Here is a 19,488-nt window from a genome sequence, read left to right on the forward strand (position 1 = left end):
AGAATTTTAAAAGGAAGCAGATAAATATCTTTTTTACTTTTGAGTAAAGAATTTCACAATATGAATAGTTAGATGTAAAATAGTTAACTAAGGATAGACCTCAGAGCACTGCCTAGCCTGGTATAGGCCCTGGATGTAATCCAAAAATAAAAAAAAGGCCGGGCGGTGGTGGCGCACGCCTTTAATCCCAGCACTTGGGAGGCAGAGGCAGGCAGATTTCTGAGTTCGAGGCCAGCCTGGTCTACAGAGTGAGTTCCAGGACAGCCAGGGCTACACAGAGAAACCCTGTCTCGAAAAACAAAAAAACAAAACAACAAAAATAAAAAAACAAAACAAGTATGAAGCTATTTTAATAATATTGAATGTCATTATAAGCATTACATATACAAAGAGGATATATTACAGATCTATTTAGACATTCAAAGATATATGCTCATGTTTTTTCTATTTTTCTCTTTTATGTATGTTTTACCTGTCTATATATGTTTGTGTACCACATAAATGCCTTGTGCTCAAAGGAGGCCAGAAGAGGGCATAAGATCCTCTGACACTGGAGCTATAGGCAGGTGTGTGAACTGACATGTGGGTGCTGGGACTAGGTTCTGGAGACTAGGTTCTCTTAACCATTAAGCTGCCTTCTTTAGCCCCATATATGTTGACTTTGTACAGACCTATCCTCCAAGGCAAACTGCCACCATCTTTATCAATTATCTGTGTTACTTGCAAAAGGCCATCAAAGCTGGCTTGTGGACTACTGTGTCACCACCCCTGGCAACTTTTGTTGTTGGTTTTGAGTGGGGCTGAAACAAGATCCCATACAACCCAGGTTGGCCTCAAACTCACTGGGCAGCTCAGGTAACTCTTACTCCTGATCCTCAAACCATTACCTCTCATTTGCTGGGGTTACAGATGTGTAATCTTAGCCCAGGCTGGCCTTGAACTCCTAAGTACTAGAATTACAGATACCAAATCACAGATCTTAGGGTTTAAGTTCAAGCTCTCCTCAAACTTGTGATGTGGTTGAGAATAACCCTGAACTGCTGATCCTCCTGTATCCACCTCTCTGGTGCTAGGATTATCATTTCCAATTGAAGCAGCACACTACCAACTGAACAAGGAACCCCCCTCCCTGTTTTTTCCAGAGACAGGGTCTCACCATATACACCTGACTGGCTGGGAATTCACTATGTAGAGCAGAGTGGCCTCATGAAATCGTCTTGCTTCAATCTTCAAGTACTAAATTACAGGCATGCACTTTCATAGCAACTTTTATGCTGTGCTGACAGCCATCCTAAGGCTTAGTGTATGCACTAGAAGCACACTACCAACTGAGCTAGTTATGTTTTAGCAGAATTTCATATAGCCCATGATGGTCTCAAGACTTGCTAAATAAGCCTGAACTTTGTGTCTTCCTGCTATCGCCTCCAGAATGATGATGTATGTCATATTATAGCTGTATGTCATCACATTTGTTTTTAAAATGACACTAAGAATTGAACCCAAGGCTTCACAAATGTTAGGCAAAGACTCTACCAACTGAATTAGATACCCTTATTCTCCTTCTACTTTTTGTGTTTCAGTCATCAAATTCATATCAGGCTTAGTGTCAAATCTCTTTACTCACTGAGCCCCTAATTTTAAAAATTTTATTTTTATATGAATATTAATGTTTTGCTTGCATGTATGTATGTGTACCCTGTGTATGCCTGGTGTCAGAGGAAGCCCACACCCAGCTTTTAGCTATTCAAAAGTGAGGTAAAGCTTAGTATACATTTATTTTTTTATTATTACTAGTTTGATTTTTTTTTTTTTTTTTTTTTTTTTTTTGGTTTTTCGAGACAGGGTTTCTCTGTATAGTCCTGGCTGTCCTGGAACTCACTCTGTAGACCAGGCTGGCCTCGAACTCAGAAATCCGCCTGCCTCTGCCTCCCAAGTGCTGGGATTAAAGGCGTGCGCCACCACGCCCAGACCCTTAGTTTGATTTTTAAAACAGAAAGAAGTATGTGGACCAAATTGGCCTTGAACTCACAGATATCTGTTTCTGCCTTCTGAATGTTTGAAATTAGAATTGTTCATCACCATACCCAGCATTTTAAAAAATTATAAAGATATTTTTGACTCTGTATGGTTGTGCTTTGCCTGTATGTCTGTCTGATATTTTTGACTCTGTATGGGTGTGCTTTGCCTGTATGTCTGTTTGATATTTTTGACTCTGTATGGGTGTGCTTTGCCTGTACGTCTGTTTGATATTTTTGACTATGTATGGGTGTGCTTTGCCTGTATGTATGTCTGATATTTTTGACTCTGTATGGGTATGCTTTGCCTGTATGTATGTCTGTCTGATATTTTTGACTCTGTATGGGTGTGTTTTGCCTGTGTGTATGTCTGTCTGATATTTTTGACTCTGTATGGGTGTGTTTTGCCTGTGTGTATGTCTGTCTGATATTTTTGACTCTGTATGGGTGTGTTTTGCCTGTATGTCTATCTGTCTGTGCGTTATGTGCAGTGGCACAGAGGCAGGATGTTTGTGAGCTGTCTTGTTGGTCCTAGGAACTAAAGTTGGGTCCTCTAGCCTGAGCCAGCCAGTACTCTTAACTGCTAAGCCATCTCTCTTTCACTACCTACATTTATCTTTTCTTTTCATTCTTTCTTTATTTTGGTGGGGGGGAGGCATACAAGGACAAGTGGGGTGTGGGGTGGAGACAGGTCATAAGAGGGTCTCACTATGTAAATCAGCCTGGATTTGAATTCAGAGATTTTCCCTGCTAATGCCCCCTGGGTGTTGGAATGAAAGGTGCCACCACACCTGGCTCCATTATTATCGTTATTAATATCTTTCCAGATATCCTAAGTCTGAAAAGGCAAAATGTAAAACAATTATAAATTGCCAAAGTGTAAACAAAAGTGTAAAACAATTTATAGCATGGTATTATTTAGATATAGGGAACTCAACACTGATTACTTCCGGGTAGGGTACTCTAGACAGGGTACTGAGAACATGTGGGGAAGGGTTTCTTTTTTTTTTTTTTTTTTTTTTTTGGTAGATAATCCTTTTACTGATAACTCATACTACATTTATTTTTACAAAAGCAAACATTTATTATTGCCTCTGTAATTTTAGAATTTATTTTTATTTTATGAGTGTTTGCCTGAATGTATGTCTATGTACTAGGTTTAAATTCCCTTAAGACTAAAGTTAGAAACTGTTAAATGCTTCCATGTGGGTGCTGAGAATCAATGCCTAGGTTCTCTGGAAGAGCAGCCAGCGCTCTTAACCACTTAAACCATCTCTCCAGCTCTGCCTCTGTTAATTATCTAAACAAACACACACAACTTTAAAGTCCTAAAAGCAACACATAATTACTATAAGACTATATGCATGTCCTTTTTTTAGACAGGATAATCTTGAAGTTTAGAATCTTTCCCCTCCCCTCCCTTCTCTTCTCCCTCCAGCCCCACTCACTCCAGCCCAAATGTTTTTATTTATTTATTATATGTAAGTACACTGTAGCTTTCTTCAGACACCCCATAAGAGGGCATCAGATCTCATTACAGATGGTTGTGAGCCACCATATGGTTGCTGGGATTTGAACTCATGACCTCCAGAAGAGCTGTCAGTGCTCTTAACTGCTGAGCCATCTCTCCAGCCCGAACTTTAGAATCTTAACGTGTGTGTGTGTGTGTGTGTGTGTGTGTTGAGTTATGCGACAGCACAGGCTGGCCTTTACCAGTAAATTGGGATTGTGTGTATATGCTACCATACCTAGCTGTAAAGAATCTTTCTTCTAGTCTCTATTCAACTTCCGTTTCCCCACAATGGCGTCTCACTCGTCCATCTCTGATTTATTTTTATCCTCTTTTCTTAATTATGTTATGTTTTCAGGCAGAATCTTGCTATGTAACCAAGGGCTCAAGATCTTCCTTGGAACCGTTGCAGATAATAAATGCATCCTTAAAATGGGGAGGGAATATCAGATTCTCAAAAAGATTTTCCCCCTAGACGCAGAAACTTTTTTCTGTAGCTTTGGCTGTCCTCGAACTAGCTCTGTAGAGCAGGACAGCCTTGAAATCAGAGATTCTTCTGCCTCTATTGGGATTAAAAGCCATGAGCCACCACCACCTGGCTTTATTTTTTTAAGGATTTTTATTTGATGTGAATGGGTGTTTTACCTGCGCTTATGTCTGTGCACTATGTTTGTGCATTGCTCTCTGAGGCCAGAAGAGGGTGTCAGACTCCTTGGAACTGGAGTTACAGACAGGAGCTTCTTTAGTCTGGAGATAGAACATGGGTCCTCTGGAAGAGGAAGCAGCCAATATTCTTAGTCGCTGAGCTATGTTCTCAACCTCTCAAAATAGTTCTTAATGTAACAGAATGCAAACCAATGGCACAGATGTTTGGGAGCTCTTGGGAAACCAGTGCTACAAAGTCGACCGCAGCTGGTAGTGGTGGTGCACACGTTAATCCCGGCAGACGCAGGAGAATCTTTGTAAGTTTAAGGTTACCTTGATCTACATTGTGAGTCCATGTCAGCCAAAGCTACATTGTGAGAACTTGCCTTTCAAAAACAAATAAAAAAAAGTAATTGCTTTAGAAATCAGGAGGTCTAGGCTCCACTACTCATTTGTTTCATTTCACTGGGTGATTTGCAAAAACAAAAACTCCCAAATCCGAAGGGTGGTCCCAGTGGGCAGCTGTAATGCAGCACAAGTTTCAGACCTATTGAAACACGATGGGCCAGCATGGAGCCTCGGAACGAACTACAACTCCCACCTTGCTTTGCGCCCCATAGTCCTACGCTGGCACGCGAGCCTACCCGCCCCTCCAGCCTCCAGTTACTGTGTATCGCGAGAAGACGGGCCGCTCTGGCGGTAGCGATAACGAGCCTTGGTGGTGGTGGTGGTAGTGGTGGTGTTAGTGGCGGTGGCGGCCGAGACGGCGGCGGCCATTTTGGTGAGGCCTCGGGAGCAGCGGCGGCGGCGGGGTCGCTGGGAGTAGCGTCTCCTTTTTCTTCAATTCACTCATCTCATCTTCGTGGCGTGACTAGAAGCGCTGGGAGCACTGGGGTGGCTCTTGTTGCGGCCCTTAGGGGAATTTAAAGCGGTGAAGGCGGCGACCAAGAGGGGGCCCTCCCCCCTCCTCGGCGGGAGGGGGGGTGGTGAGCACGCCCCCGAGGACGCAGGTAAGGAGAGGGAGACAAGATGGCGGAGGCTCCACAGTTTCCCCTCCCCTGACGGGTGACTGCGCGCGCATCTATGAGCGCCTCTTCCCACCTTCCCGGGGTGCTGCGCGCGCACCGTCAAGCGGGGCCCTGGGGCCGGTGAGCGAGGTTGCCTGCGCGCGCTCATCGAGACGTGTGTGTGTGTGTGTGTGGGGGGGTGTCAGGCCGAGTGGCACCTGGTGTCGGAGCGTCTCCTTGCCCCCCTCCTGCCCTTCTGCGCACGCGTGCGTGAGCGAGCAAACCCCCCGAGAGGACGGACCCAGGTGCGCTTCTGCCCGCCCACCAACCTGCCTCCCCTCAGGGAAGAGGAAGAGAAAAGGGTGCATGAGATGAATAGTCCGGGCGCGTGCCCACCATAATCCATTTAGGAGACCGAGACTTTGCGCACGAACTCTTCCTCCCTGAGCCTTTTGCGGTCTGTTGATGTGGGGGCGCTGACGGACGCGGACTTCTGAGTCCTGTGACCCAGTCTATGGAATTGGGTTCTGGCGGGAACCCCGCCCCCCCTAGGCCGTGCGCGCTGCCGGCTCACCCTGCTTTCAGCCGCGCACGCGCCGGCCCCTCCCCCAGCCTGGCGCGCACGTTGGGTGGGGTGGGCGACCGTGAGGGGGCGGGGCTACCGTCTGGGTAGTAAAAACTTGGCAGAGGTCAAGGGTCATGCTGGGTCAGTGTTCTGCGGGTTATTGGGAGATGATAATGAAGGCTGGAGTCAATAGTTCGGGCCTCATGGATTTGGATTACCTCCAGTCTTCGGAATGTTCTGGAGGCTGAATCAAGGCAGCACAGCATCTAGATAAGGAATTAACTGGGCAAATGCTTCCGGGTCTTGAATATTAACCCTTCTTGTTTCCGGCTGTTGGATCTCCTTGGAGCCTTCCCCACTTATGTGTGCTTAAAAAGCTCTTTTTTAAGTTCTTTGGCTGTTTCATCTTGCTCGTTCTGTATTCGAAGGGTCCTTTACTTTATGACCAACTATTTGCTTTCTGTTTTTGGGGAACCTCACCCTCATTTCTGTTAAAGGCAAAGAAGCTGTCAGGCATCCAGCAGGCTTTGTTAACTTCTAGTTGAGACGTTTCTGTCCTTCGTTTGTCTGTCAGAGCTTTAAATACTTTTAGCTTTTAAACTTTTTGTTGTCTTATTTCTTCTCTGCTCTTGTTCAGCCAGAATGTACAACCTTGTGAAATTCTTCATACAAAACACGATTTGATTTGTTGCCACAACACGTATATACACCACATGCATGCTTGGTGTCCAGACAGGCCCGAATAATAATTTGGGTCCACTGGAACTGGAGTTATAGCTATTGTGAGCTGCTATATAGGTGCTTGGAATGAAACCCAGGACCTCTGCAAGAGCAATATATACTCTTAAATCACTGAAGCACTTCTCCACACCTACCCCCAAGGCCTCACTGAACTACAACATAGCCCAATTTACTGTTTTATTTTTCTGAAACCTGAGCTTTTCCTACTACTATTATGTGAAATGACTTTGGGTGTATTTTAAAGTCCAGTAAAGCTGATGTTAAGTAGCCTTAGATGAGTATGGATTGACAAATGTGGGTTGCGTCCTCACTGCTGCTTCCTCTTCTGTTTCAGGTGTGATTTCCTTCATTACAGCACGGCACCGTGGAAGTGCAGACTTTCACAGGGGGTGTGGTCTCTGCTCACACAGGTGAGCTCACTTTCAGATACAATTTTGTGTGCTGATGTTAATGGGAGAAACAGTATGAAATAATGAGAGAATAGGTTAATTGTGAGTGGTTATTGCATGTGTTTTCTATGAAGGGTTTGGTGATGGTACAATGGAACTGGGGCTGAATAAGGGAAAGTGTTACCTCAGCACTACCAGGGAGAACACTTAAGAGTATTATGTTTTTCTGTGGTTTTGTTTTGTTGTTTGGTTTAGTTTTGCTTATTTGTTTTCTTTGTTTTTCCTTTTTGTTGTTGTTGGTTTTTTCTTGACGGAGTTTCTCTGTGTAACCCTTTGTGTCCTAAAACTTGATTTGTAGATCAGGCTGGCCTTGAACTAGTAGATTTCTGTTTCTGCCTCCCAGTGCTAGAATTAAAGGCCTATGCCACCAACCTGGCATCTTCAGTGTTTTGAAACAAGGCTATCTGGATTTAAGTTCTCCTACTATTTTCTTTCTTTCTTTCTTTCTTTCTTTCTTTCTTTCTTTCTAGAGAATCTCACATAGTTTAACAGGCCTCAATCTGCATAGCTGAGAATAATCTTAAGTAGTTTTGATCCTTTTGCCTCAAGTGTACCACCATGACACTCAATTCTTTGTGGTCCTAGGCATGAAGTCTCAGGCTCTGGGAGTACTAATCAAGTATCCTACGGAGTGAGCTCTGTTTCTCCCTGCTTCTTCTCTGCCTGTTTTCCTTTTTAAGGAAGGGGGTGGGGGGTCCTCAGTCTCTAGCCCAAGCTGACTTTGAATTCATAGCAGTCATTCTGCCTTAGCGTTCCCTAAGTGCTGGGATTATAGGTATGAACCACCACTCCTGACATATTTCTTTTTGTTTTTTTTCTGGTTTTTTTGGTTTTTTTCTTTTTTTGTTTTTGTTGTTTTTTTGATTTTTTTTGAGATAGGGGATCTTTTGTAGCCCTGGCTGTCCTGGAACTCTTTCTGGATACCAGGCTGGCCTCAAACTCACAGAAATCCACCTGCCTCTGTCTCCTGAGTGCTGGGGTTAAAGGCATGTGCCACAATTATCTAGCATATTTCTTCTTTGGGAATGAGATCTTATTATGTGTTTGAGGCTGGTCTCTAATGCCTGTGTTCAAACAGTTGTCTCAGTGTTCCAAATAGCTGCGAATATAGGCATATACAGATCTGTGTATGTCTGTCCTACCTCTTTTGGCTAAGCAAGTACTTCCAGGTATTTGATACATAGTAAATATCCAAGAAACAGCGATAAGTAGCATCTTGAGAAAGGGTCTCATAGTCAATATATAGCCAAGGATGACCTTGAACTTCTGATCTTTCTTTACCAAGCTTTCAGATTGAAGGTGTGGGCCGCTCTGCTGGGTTTATGCAGGGTTAAGGATTGAAGCCATGTTTCATGAGTGCTAGGCAGAAGCAGCTGAGCTACCCTATCCCTGCAAACAGTTCTTAACCCCAGCACTTTGGAAACTGAGGCAAGAGAATAGTGAGCCCCAGGCGAGCCTGGGTGGTAGAATAAAACCTAAAATAAAAAAATAAAACCCTATTAGTCTCAGAAACAAACAATTATTTTAATAGCCTTTAATTTTATTTCTACTTTTTTCTTTTCTTTTTCTTTCTTTCTTTTTATCCAACTGTAGGTACTCCAGAGGCTGGTGGACCTGAGCGGAGGCTGGGACGCCCTGGTGGGCCCCGGGCCCTGGAAGGCAGGTCCCGGTGGCTGGTGGCCCAGAATGAGGCCAGCTCCCAGCATGCCCTGCAGCCGGACACCAGCCACTCGGCCTGCAGCAACGGTGATAATAACCCAGTCATTCTTCAGGCATCCGGCAAGGAGCCTGGGAGTGGGACCATGCAGAGCAGCCCCTCCCCTGCTCATCCTCAGCTCCCAATCCTACAGACACAGGTTTGAAAGTGGGGAAGCTTCCTTTGATTATTTTTTGTGAACTAGTTCATGGCTTTGAGACAGAAGTGGTGTTGCAGGTCTTATTACCCACCTAAGTTTGGACTCTCTTTAGTTCTCAGTTAGATTGGAGTATAACACATCAGGCCTAATTTTTTCTTCTTTAATTTGGTTTTCTAAAGATAAACGTTTCTCCACCTACTATCTTGGAACTTGCTATGTAGACAAGGCTGGCCTTGAACTCAGATCCTTATGTCTCTGACTTCTAAGTGCTGTGATCAAAGGCACTTGGTTTCCTGCTTGGCTTCAAATATTCACTTCTACTTTACATAATAATAATGTTGATTTCCAAGAGTATAGATCTTGAGAGGTGTGCTGGCACATGCCTTTAATTACAGCACTCAGAGGCAGAGACAGGCAGATCTCTATGAGATCAAGGCCAGTAAAGACTACATAGTGAGACCCTGTCTTTTTTTTTTTTTTTTTTTTTAAGACACATGGGCTAGTGAGATGGCTCAGCACTGACTGTTCTTCCAGAGGTCCTGAGTTCAATTCCCAGAAACCAGATGGTGACTCACAACCATCTGTAATGGGATTCAATACCTTCTTCCAGTGTATCTGAAGACGTGACAGTATACTCACATTACATAAAATAAAGTAAATAAGTCTTCAAAAAATTATTGAAAAAAAGAAAGACACCGTATTTGTTACCATAAGGAGGTCTAGGCTAAGCCAGGAGGAAGTGGCACATGTCTATAATCCCAGTGCTTGGGAGGCAATGCCAGCTCAAGGACAAATTCTAGGACAGCCACGGCTACCCAGAGAAACCCTGACTCAAAGTAATGAAAAACAAAAAAAGAGAGGTCTAGGCTAAACTGTAAATGGAGATTGAGCAAAATGATTCTAAGACTGTAGGCTTTGAGAATAGTTTAACTGGGCCGGAGAGATGGCTTAGCAGTTAAGAGCACTGACTGTTCTTCCAGAGGTCCTGAGTTCAACTCCCAGCAACCATCTGTAATGGGCATCCAATGCCGTCTTCTGGTGTTTCTGAAGACAGTGACAGTGTACTCACATACATAAAATAAGTAGTTTTTTGTTTTTGTTTTTTTTTTTAAAGGAATAGTTTAACTTCATTTGTAACTAGAACAGGGTAAGCATTAACTGAGGCATTGTTTCTTTCCTCATATCATGGGAATGTGAAGTGAGGGTGTGTTTTTTAAATTAATTAAATCTACATTTGCATTTAATAAGGCATGGCTTCTTGTGGGGCTAGAGTATAGCTGAGTTGGTATGCACAAGGCTCAGGATTGGGCCTTGCATTGATTCTCAGTACTATGTGCATATATACTGGGTATTGTGGCATAGACTGGTAACCCCAGTACTTTGAATGATGGAACAGGAAGCTTTGAGGTCAGCTGGGTGGTGGTGGAACACATCTTTAATCCCAGCACTTTGGAGGCAGAGAGAGGACAGACTTTAAGTTTTGGGGGCAGCTTAGTCCACAAAGCAATTTCTAGGATAGCCAGGGCTATACAGAGAAACCTTGTCTTGAAAAAAAAAAAAAAAAAAAAAAAAAGCCAACAACAAAAGAAGTTGGGGTCCATTCTTAGCTATATAAAGAATTTTCAGCCTCACCTGAGCTACATTTGACCCTGTTTCAAAATGGAGGTGGGAATTGGGAGTTTCTTTCATGTATTCCGCCTCCTGAGTGCTGGGATTTATACCTGTACCACCATAGATAGCTAGTTCAATGGATAGTTTGTTCATTTGCTGTACTGGCCTTTGAAATTAGGTCCTCATGCATGCTAAAGCAAACTCTTTTTACATTGTGCCATATCCTTTTGGACTTTCAAATGTGTTGCTGGAAGTTGAGTGTAGGGCTTTGCATGATCCAGGTAAGTAAGCACTCTGCATTGCTCCAATGGATTTGATATTTAGAATTTTTTTTCGATAATTAGAAATTTAGATACATAATTTTTAGTCATTTAGCTGGGATAGGAATTTGAGGCATATTGAGGCTTCTATATTGTACTGGATTTCATGAGTGAGTTCATTTGTCATATTTCAGTGGGACATTGTTTTCCAATTTTTGCTTTTATAGTTGATACTTTGTAGTGTATGGTATTTGAGAAGAGTGTTTTATTCCATCCTCTATATCACCAGTGAAGAAGTTTAGGGGACTTTTTTTCATAGTGTTTAACTCAAATTGCATAGATGAACCTGCCATACTTCCTCTTTATGTGAGTAAAAATTCAGGTTCTAAAAGGACTATTAAGTTTGAAATCATAGCATGCTTTTTTGATCTCAGCACTCCTGAGGCAGAGACATGTGCATCTCTGTGAGTACAAAGACTATCTCAAGGACAAAAAGAACGAAAGAAATTGTGTATTGTAGTAGTCTTGTAAAACAAGCAAGTTTTTGGTTTTGAGAGCTTTACTTCTATCACTATAGTAGAAGTCTTAAATTTAGGTAGTTGTATGTATCAGCATGTTAGTCTTGCACGTCAAAAATCTACCTGAAATTTGGCTCTGCCATTTTAATTTATTAAAAAACTTTTCAAGCTTGATGTGGTAACACTAGCCTGTAAATCCAGCACTTGGGAGGTGGATTATAAATCCTAGGCCAGATGCAGTGAGACCTTGTCTTCAACTGTAGCATCCTCCCTCTGACACCCACCAAAAAGAAAAGAGAAGACAACAACAAAGTGTTTATGGTGATTAAAAATGGGAGTGGTATGATACCTTATTCTGCATTTTTTTTTGTTGTTGTAAAGTGGAATATAAAAATATATTTAAATATATTTAAAACATTTAGCACAATGCTTAGCATCCTTTTTCTCTATCATTTTCCTTTTTTCTAGATGGTGTCGGACGGCATGACAGGCAGCAATCCTGTGTCCCCTGCCTCATCAAGTTCTCCAGCTTCTAGTGGGGCAGGTGGCATCTCCCCCCAACATATAGCTCAAGATTCCTCACTGGATGGACCTCCAGGCTCACAAGATGGTACCACAGTTCCTCTGGAGGGATTCAGCTTATCTCATGCTGCTGACCTAGTCAACAGGGGCCAAAAGTGGGAGAAGAGCCATGCAGAAATTGCAGAGCAAGCCAAACATGTATGTATTGGGACGGCCCATGAAGATTCATGGGAATTGACTTCAGTTCCATGGGATCCAATTCCCTCTGCTGACCTCTATGGGCATCAGGCATTCAAGTGGTTTGCAAACATACATGGAGGTAAAACACCCATACACAAAAAGAAAGAAAGACCATGACCAACCTTCCTTCCGCCTAAAGTGAGGTTTCTTACATGCTAGGCAAGTGTTCCCGTTTTATTAAAAGGTTAATTATTGTTTTTGTATATATGAGTATCTTGCCTACATGTATGTATATACCACATCCAAGCCTGGTCTTCTTAGTGTAAGAGAGGGTGTCATATTCTCTGGAACTGGGCTGAGCCCAGTTGTGCTAGTATCAAACTCAGATTTCTGCAAGGACAAGTGCTTTAAACTGCTGAGCCATCTTTCTCCTTTAGGCAAATGTTGTTATCACTGAGTTATACCCCAGTTTTTATTTTCCTTTTTCAGAATAGGGATGTCTGTTAAGTACACTTTTAAACTTTGTCTTCATACTGCTCTGGGGCCTTTTTGCATGTACTAGGCAAATTCTCTACTGTAACCAGATTTAAATGAAAGAATTAGGCAGGTAGGGTGGCTCTCACCTCTGATTCCTACACTGGGAAGTAAAGAAAGTGAAGTATCATGAGATCAAGACCCCCTAACTATAGGAAATGCTCAGTGTCTTTTTTTTTTTTAAGTAAATAATAATTGAAAAAAATTAGGCCAGGTGATGATGGTGCACATTTTAAATCCCAGTATTTGGGAGGCAGGGGCAGGTGGATCTTTGAGTTTGAGACCAGCCTAGTCTACAGAGTGAATTCTAGGATAGCCAGGGCTACACAGAGAAACTCTGTTTTAAAACTGAAAATTAAATATAATTTTAAAGGGAGCTATCCAAGGTAGCTCACACCTATATTCCCAGCATTCTGAGATGATGATACAGGATTACAGAATTTGAGTCAACCTAGGCTACAGAGTGAGCTAGACTACTCAAAAAAAATGCAAAAAGCCAAAAAATAAAAACAAAACTGGAAATCTAAATAAAGAAGGCATCAGACACTGAAGAACTTTGTAAGCTGTTATGGTATTAAAATTTATTGTTTTCCCATTTACATCTAGTCTGTATGTAGCCTGTGACATTTTAAATAAATTAGACTAAAATCATATTTGTAAGAAATAGATTTCTACAGTGCTAAGAAACCCTCTAGAGTTAAGAAGGAAGTAGGCATTGCCTTTGAAATATGTTTTCCTGAGTCTTAACCTTTGTTCCGGGTTTTCAGAGATTGTGTGAACAGAAAGAGTATGAAATCATGGCCTGAGTTTTTATACTTATTTCACTTGTATTATGTGTGCACTTGCATATGGAAGGCAGATGTCCACATTTAATTGCTTCTTTGGGTATTTTTTTCTGGAGATTTTATACATATATACATATATATATTATATATATGTATATAATATATATACAGGGGTTTGTTTGTTTGTTTGTTTTTTGTTTTTTGTTTTTTGAGACAGGGTCTCAGTATGTAGCCCTGATTGGTTTGGAAGTTGCTATGTGGAACAGTTTGTCCTGGAACTCAGAGTTCTGCCTGCCTTTGCCTTTCAGGGTTGAGGATTAAAGACATGTGCTCCCATGCTCAGGTTTCTAGACCTGTTTTTGATTTCCAGTTCTTTCCTAACTGTATGATCTCAGGAATATAATTTAATTTTGTAGATATTCCCTCACACCATTCCCAATTGAATCTATTACCTTGAGGAATTGGTATGAGCATAAAACACTGTCAGTGGTCAGGATTCCAGCCAGGGCAGTGAAATGGCTTGTATGTGTAGGAACTCTTGATCAATGTCATTATCCCAAATTAGGAAGCTGAAATTGAAACTCGGATTGCTGAACTTCGGAAGGAGGGATTCTGGTCATTGAAAAGGCTACCTAAAGTGCCAGAGCCTCCCCGCCCTAAAGGACACTGGGACTATCTATGTGAAGAGATGCAGTGGCTCTCTGCTGACTTTGCTCAGGAGCGGAGATGGAAACGAGGTGTGGCCCGGAAGGTATGTTTTCAGGTGTATTTGAAACCTTAATGATTAGCTGGGAGGTTGTGCCCACCTTTAATCCCAGCAATGGAGAGGCAGAAGGGGGTGAATCTCTGAATTTGAGGCCAGCCTGATCTACAGAGTTCTAGGATAGACAGGGCCACACCCCTAAATAAAGCCCATGAGTTAATATATTCCTTTTGGTCGTTTCTACATGTAGAGTTAAGCCTTTTCTTGCCCTTGATTACATTTGTATTGATTGTGTGGATAGGGACGTTTAGCTTTGAACTTTTTCATACTGGGTCATTATTTCTATAGGTTGTACGTATGGTGATCCGGCACCATGAAGAGCAGCGACAAAAGGAGGAACGAGCTCGCAGAGAGGAACAGGCCAAGCTGCGCCGAATTGCTTCTACCATGGCCAAGGATGTTAGGCAGTTCTGGAGCAATGTGGAGAAGGTGAGCAGTGAGACTGGAAAAAAGGGGGTGGCCTGGACCAGGTTAGAGGGAGTCTTATTAATAGGCCTGACCAAAACTTAAAGGAACTAACACTGCAGTTCCAGCTCTTTATGACGTTTACCTGTATACTGGGCCTTTCCACCACTGAGTCACAAGGAAGAAGGACTTGACTTCCCTTTCCTACCTACTCAGCTAAAACATTGGGAACAGCACCTAGCAGTCTGTTTTAGTGGCAAATATCCATTGTATATTTGGGGGTGAATAGGATTCCTTAACTCCTAGACCATCCACTGTTTGCAGGGTATATATTAACATGTTTCCTGTTTGTTTATCTCTTCTGCCCATATGTTAAGTTCTAATTATCTCTGAATCCTTCATCTCCCTTATTGGCTTGTGTGATTTGTTCTAGGTCACTTTATAGGTATCTAATCTGGAGATGGTCAAGTCTAGGACTTAAAATGCATATATGAATATCTAATTGAAGAGTTTCCAATAGTTTTAGAATGTTTTATTATATACATTGTGGTGTAGAAAGTACTACATACATAGTTGCCATACTATATTGTTTGAGATAGGGATATTGCTGTACTTCACAGGTTTTCTTACTATTTCAGTTTTGAGACAGGGTGTCATGTGACTCATGTTATCCTCAAATTTGCTGTGTAGTTAAGGATATCTTGAACTCCAGATGCTCCTCGCACTGTCTAAGGGCCCTTTGTTGTTTTTTGTTCATTTTTGCAACGGGGATCTCACATAGAGCAGGTTAGCTTCAAACTCACTGTGTAGCAGGGATTGATCCTTTTCCCTCTGTTTGACCAGCACGGTGACTGGACTTGAACTCATCTTTTCTTCAGTGTACGTTCCTGCCTGCAATGTTTACTTTTGTAGTATTTGAAGCAGTCTATGTAACGTATGCTAGTCCAGAGCCAGCTTCAGTCTCCTGAGTTCTGAGAATGTGCCATTTAACACCTAGGCTTGGAATGGGGTGGGAGTGGGAGGAGGTGCAGAGATTAACATTTATTTATTATGTGTACGTTTGGGTTTGTTGTAAGGAGACATAGCACGTCACACATTGTGAAGGTCAAAGAACAATTTGTGGGTGTCTGTTTTCTGTTTCTGTTATGAGAGTCACAATGATTTAGCTCAGGCTGTTCATCTTTTTTGTTTTGTTTTGTTTTTCGAGACAGGGTTTCTCTGTGTAGCCCTGGCTGTCCTGGAACTCACTCTATAGACCAGGCTGGCCTCGAACTCAGCAATCCGCCTGCCTCTGCCTCCCAAGTGTTGGGATTAAAGGCGTGCGCCACCACTGCCAGGCTCAGGCTGTTAATCTTAATGTTGACCTATCTTGCCTTCCTCCTTTTTTGTGTGTTTGAGACAAAGTCTCACTATAGTCTAGACTGGCCTGGAACCCAAGCTGCCCTTGCATTTAGAGAAATCCTGTTTCAGCCAGCATGCTTAGGTGTTTGTTTGTTTGTTTGTTTTTGAGAGACAGAGTCTTTCGAGTTCTGGCTAGGCTAGAACTCCCTGTATAGATCAGACTGGCCTTGAGGTCTACCTACCTCTACCTCTAGACTGTTGAAGATTAAAGGTGTTTGATACTATGCCTGGAGGTAAAAACTTTTAAAAGATTCATTTTATTTATGTACGTGTGTGTGCCTAGATGATATTTATAAGCACTATGTACATACAGAGATTCCTACATACCTGCCAGAGCAAGTTGGATTTCTGGGAAATGGAGCTATAGATTATTGGGAACCACCTGATAAAAGTATTGGCAACCAAACTTATCCTCAGGAAAAGCAATACATGTTCTTAACCTCTGAGCCATCATTCTAGTCCCAAGTTTAAAAAGCCTTTATTTTCATTATTTTTAGATTATATGTCTGTATATGGGTATGTGATATGTGTTAGTTTTAAGAAATCCGACCGCAGCTCAGAACAGACCACTCCAGACCACGCGGTTCCAAGGGGGAGGAGGTTTATTCAGGGGATAGGGCAAAGGTGGGGAGAGGAAGGTGGAAGAGATAAGAAGAGAGTGAGTCAGGGGGTTCCTGCCTGTTTATATGGGCGGTGACGTAGTATCTCCCAGGTAAAGGTGAGGTAGCCAGGTGGATTCTGGGAGTGTGCGGCTGTTGCCTTGGCAACGATGTGGGGGTCTCCTAGATGTGATGTCACTGGGTTCGGAGCCTGATACCAACAATATGCACATGAATGCTGGTGACCTTGAAGGCTAGAGGTTGTTGGATCTCCTGGAGCTGGAGTTATAGGCAGTTATGAACTGTCTGATGTGGGTGCTAAGAATTAAATTTCAGTCCTCTGCAAGAGTAGTTTGTGCTCTTAAGCACTGAGCCATCTCTCCAGCCCTCAGCCCCATTTTTTTAAAAAATTTAATTTTTTAAATTATATGCACAGAAGCCATAGCTCATGTGTGGAGGTCAGAGAACAATTTGTGGGAATTATTTGTTCTCTTTTTCCCATCCTGTGGGTCCTAGTTGAATTCAGGTTGTTAGGCTTACAACATCTGTGTTTACATACTAAGCCATTTTGTCAACCTCAAGTTTTCTAGTTTTTGCTGTTTTGGTTTCTTGGCTGTTCTGGAACTCACTCTGTAGACCAGGCTGGCCTTGAACTCAGAAATCCACCTGCCTCTGCCTCCCAAGTGCTGGGACTAAAGGTGTGCACCACCACTGCCCAGCTATTAATTTTTTTAAAGATCCAACTTAGGATGAATTTGCTAATGTAATGTTCTCCAGTTCCTAGATACTAAGTTGACCATCTTGTGTTTATTCAGTTTCTGGTTGTTGTTGTTTGTTTTATTTTGTTTTGTTTTTTGTTTGTCTTTTGTTTTTAGAAGTACTGTATAGAACAGAAGCCCCTTAAATACTTTGAGCTTTTTCTGAATGAGCAGGCCAAAGTCTGGCATAAAGGTAGTATTCCTAAGTTGTTGACTAAGAGGATATAAACAAATGATTATATGGGTGACCAATGTCTTTTGTGATTATGGTAGGTGGTACAATTCAAACAACAGTCTCGGCTTGAAGAAAAACGTAAAAAAGCCTTGGACCTGCACCTGGACTTCATTGTAGGGCAAACTGAGAAGTACTCAGACCTTCTGTCTCAGAGCCTTAACCAGCCACTAGCCTCCAGCAAAGCTGGCTCTTCCCCTTGTCTTGGTTCTTCCTCAGCAGCATCCAGTCCTCCACCCCCTGTTTCTCGGCTGGATGATGAAGGTGTGTGTGCTCTTTGGTCCTGTTACTCTTCCCCAAATTCCCTTTCCAGAGCTGAAAAACCCACCCTGTGGCTTGCAGGGCCCGTGGACTTTGTGACCTTGTTCTCCTGCTATAGATGGGGACTTTCAACCCCAAGAGGAAGAAGAGGATGATGAGGAGACCATAGAGGTTGAAGAACAACAGGAAGGCAATGATGCAGAGACCCAGAGGCGTGAGATTGAACTTCTTCGACATGAAGGAGAACTGCCTCTGGAAGAGCTGCTCCGTTCCCTCCCTCCTCAGCTATTGGGTGGACCTTTTAGCCCGTCTCAAACACCTTCTTCTCATGACAGTGATACTCATGATGGGCCTGAAGAAAATATTGAAGAGGAGCCTTCTCAGGATTTGGAGGTATAAATAGAAGAGGTACAGGAAGGAAGATTCAGAGGGGAAATAGATGGAAATTTTCAGCTCTAAAATCCTGGGCATAGGTTGAGCCATGGTTTTAAGAATCTGGGTTAAGGACAATTGGGGTTTCATTGCTAGGAAAGTTGATCATTTGCAAACCAAGTTGAAGCCTGCAACTGACAAGGTTTCTGATAATATAACGGAAGCATTTATTGTACTTTTAAAATTCCTAAGGGAGGGCTGGGGAGATAGTTTAGTTGGTAAAGTGCTTAGTTCATTCCCCAGTCTGCCTCATAAAGGTGTGTGCAATGGTATGTTATAGTAATCTCAACATAAGAGGCAGACATAGCATCCTTGAAGCATGCTTGTCTAGCTAAATCAGTAAGCTCCAAGTTCAGTGAGTGACTAAGGAAGACACCAAACAATGAGCTTTGGTTTCCACAAGCATGCACAAACATGCAAAATATTTGTGTGTGTGTTTGTGTATACATATAATGAAAATTGTTAGGTGATATGAATTTGAGAGTTGTGATGATCATCTTAAATGTCTTTTTTGGGGGGCTGGAGAAAAAAAAGGTTCCGTGGTTAAGAGCACTGGCTACTCTTCCAAAGGTCCTGAGTTCAATTCCCAGCAATCACATAGTGGCTCACAACCATCTATAATGGGACCCGATGCTCTCTTCTGGTGTGCAAATGTACATACAGGCAAGCTACCCATATACATAAGTAAAAAAAATTTTTTTTAATCTTTTTTGGAGCTTGTGTAGTGTCATATAGTTTTATCCCAGCTCTCAGGAGGCAGAGGCATGTGGATCTTGGAGACCAGCTTGGTCTAGTCTACATAGTGAATTCCAAGATAGCACGAAGTACATAGTGAGAACTCATCTCCAAAAAAAAATCTTTTGGACTTTTATACCATTGGTCCAAATGTCTTCATGTTAAGGTTGTTTTAAAATTACTATTATTGTAATTTTACATTTCTTTATGATCTCTTGTATTTGTAATTAGAAGCATGGATTTGTGTTTCTGCGTATGGATGTGCATACACGATAACAGATGCCAGCAGAGGCTATAGTCTTTAGATCCCCTGGACCTGGAGTTACAGATGGTTTTGAGCCACTTGATAAGGATGCTGGGAATTGAACTTAGGTCTTCTGGAAGCAGAATGGTGTTCTTCTTAACCAATAAGCTATCATTCTAGCCCTTGATTTAATTATTTTTAAATTTCATTTTATTTACTTATTTTTTGAGACAGGGTCTAACTGTGTAGTCTTGGCTGGCCTGGCACTCATGTAGATTAGGATAACTTAAAAAAAGTATTAGAATTGTGTCTGTGTGTGTGTTTGTGGCATTGATTCTAACCTACCTTTATGAATTCTGAGGATTGAACTTTAGTTGTCAGGCTTGCTGATGACCACTTAGCCCGTCTTTCTTCCCTTTCATTTTTTTGGGGGTAGAGGGGGTTGGGGAGTTGTTTGGTT

At 42.3% G+C, this 19,488-nt stretch overlaps 1 protein-coding gene across 4 annotated transcripts in view; it reads left to right on the forward strand.

Annotated features, from left to right (window-relative positions):
- The first annotated feature begins 4,889 nt into the window (after nt 1-4,889).
- Nucleotides 4,890-19,488, forward strand: part of Srcap (Snf2 related CREBBP activator protein) — a 49,433-nt gene continuing 34,834 nt past the window's right edge. For 2 of the 4 annotated variants that reach the window (XM_034489294.2, XM_076943038.1), the window contains exons 1-8: nt 4,890-5,180; nt 6,818-6,893; nt 8,526-8,788; nt 11,646-11,897; nt 13,764-13,949; nt 14,250-14,390; nt 17,398-17,620; nt 17,736-18,010. In XM_034489294.2, coding sequence (XP_034345185.1) covers nt 8,735-8,788; nt 11,646-11,897; nt 13,764-13,949; nt 14,250-14,390; nt 17,398-17,620; nt 17,736-18,010 — 1,131 coding nt within the window. In that variant the 5' untranslated portion in view covers nt 4,890-5,180; nt 6,818-6,893; nt 8,526-8,734. Of the gene's footprint in view, nt 5,181-5,345; nt 5,483-6,817; nt 6,894-8,525; nt 8,789-11,645; nt 11,898-13,763; nt 13,950-14,249; nt 14,391-17,397; nt 17,621-17,735; nt 18,011-19,488 lie in introns of those variants that run through there. The other 2 variants (XM_076943043.1, XM_034489303.2) reach the window with 2 other exon arrangements.

This window comes from Arvicanthis niloticus, chromosome 1 (genome assembly GCF_011762505.2).
Source record: "Arvicanthis niloticus isolate mArvNil1 chromosome 1, mArvNil1.pat.X, whole genome shotgun sequence".
Lineage (NCBI taxonomy): Eukaryota > Metazoa > Chordata > Mammalia > Rodentia > Muridae > Arvicanthis > Arvicanthis niloticus.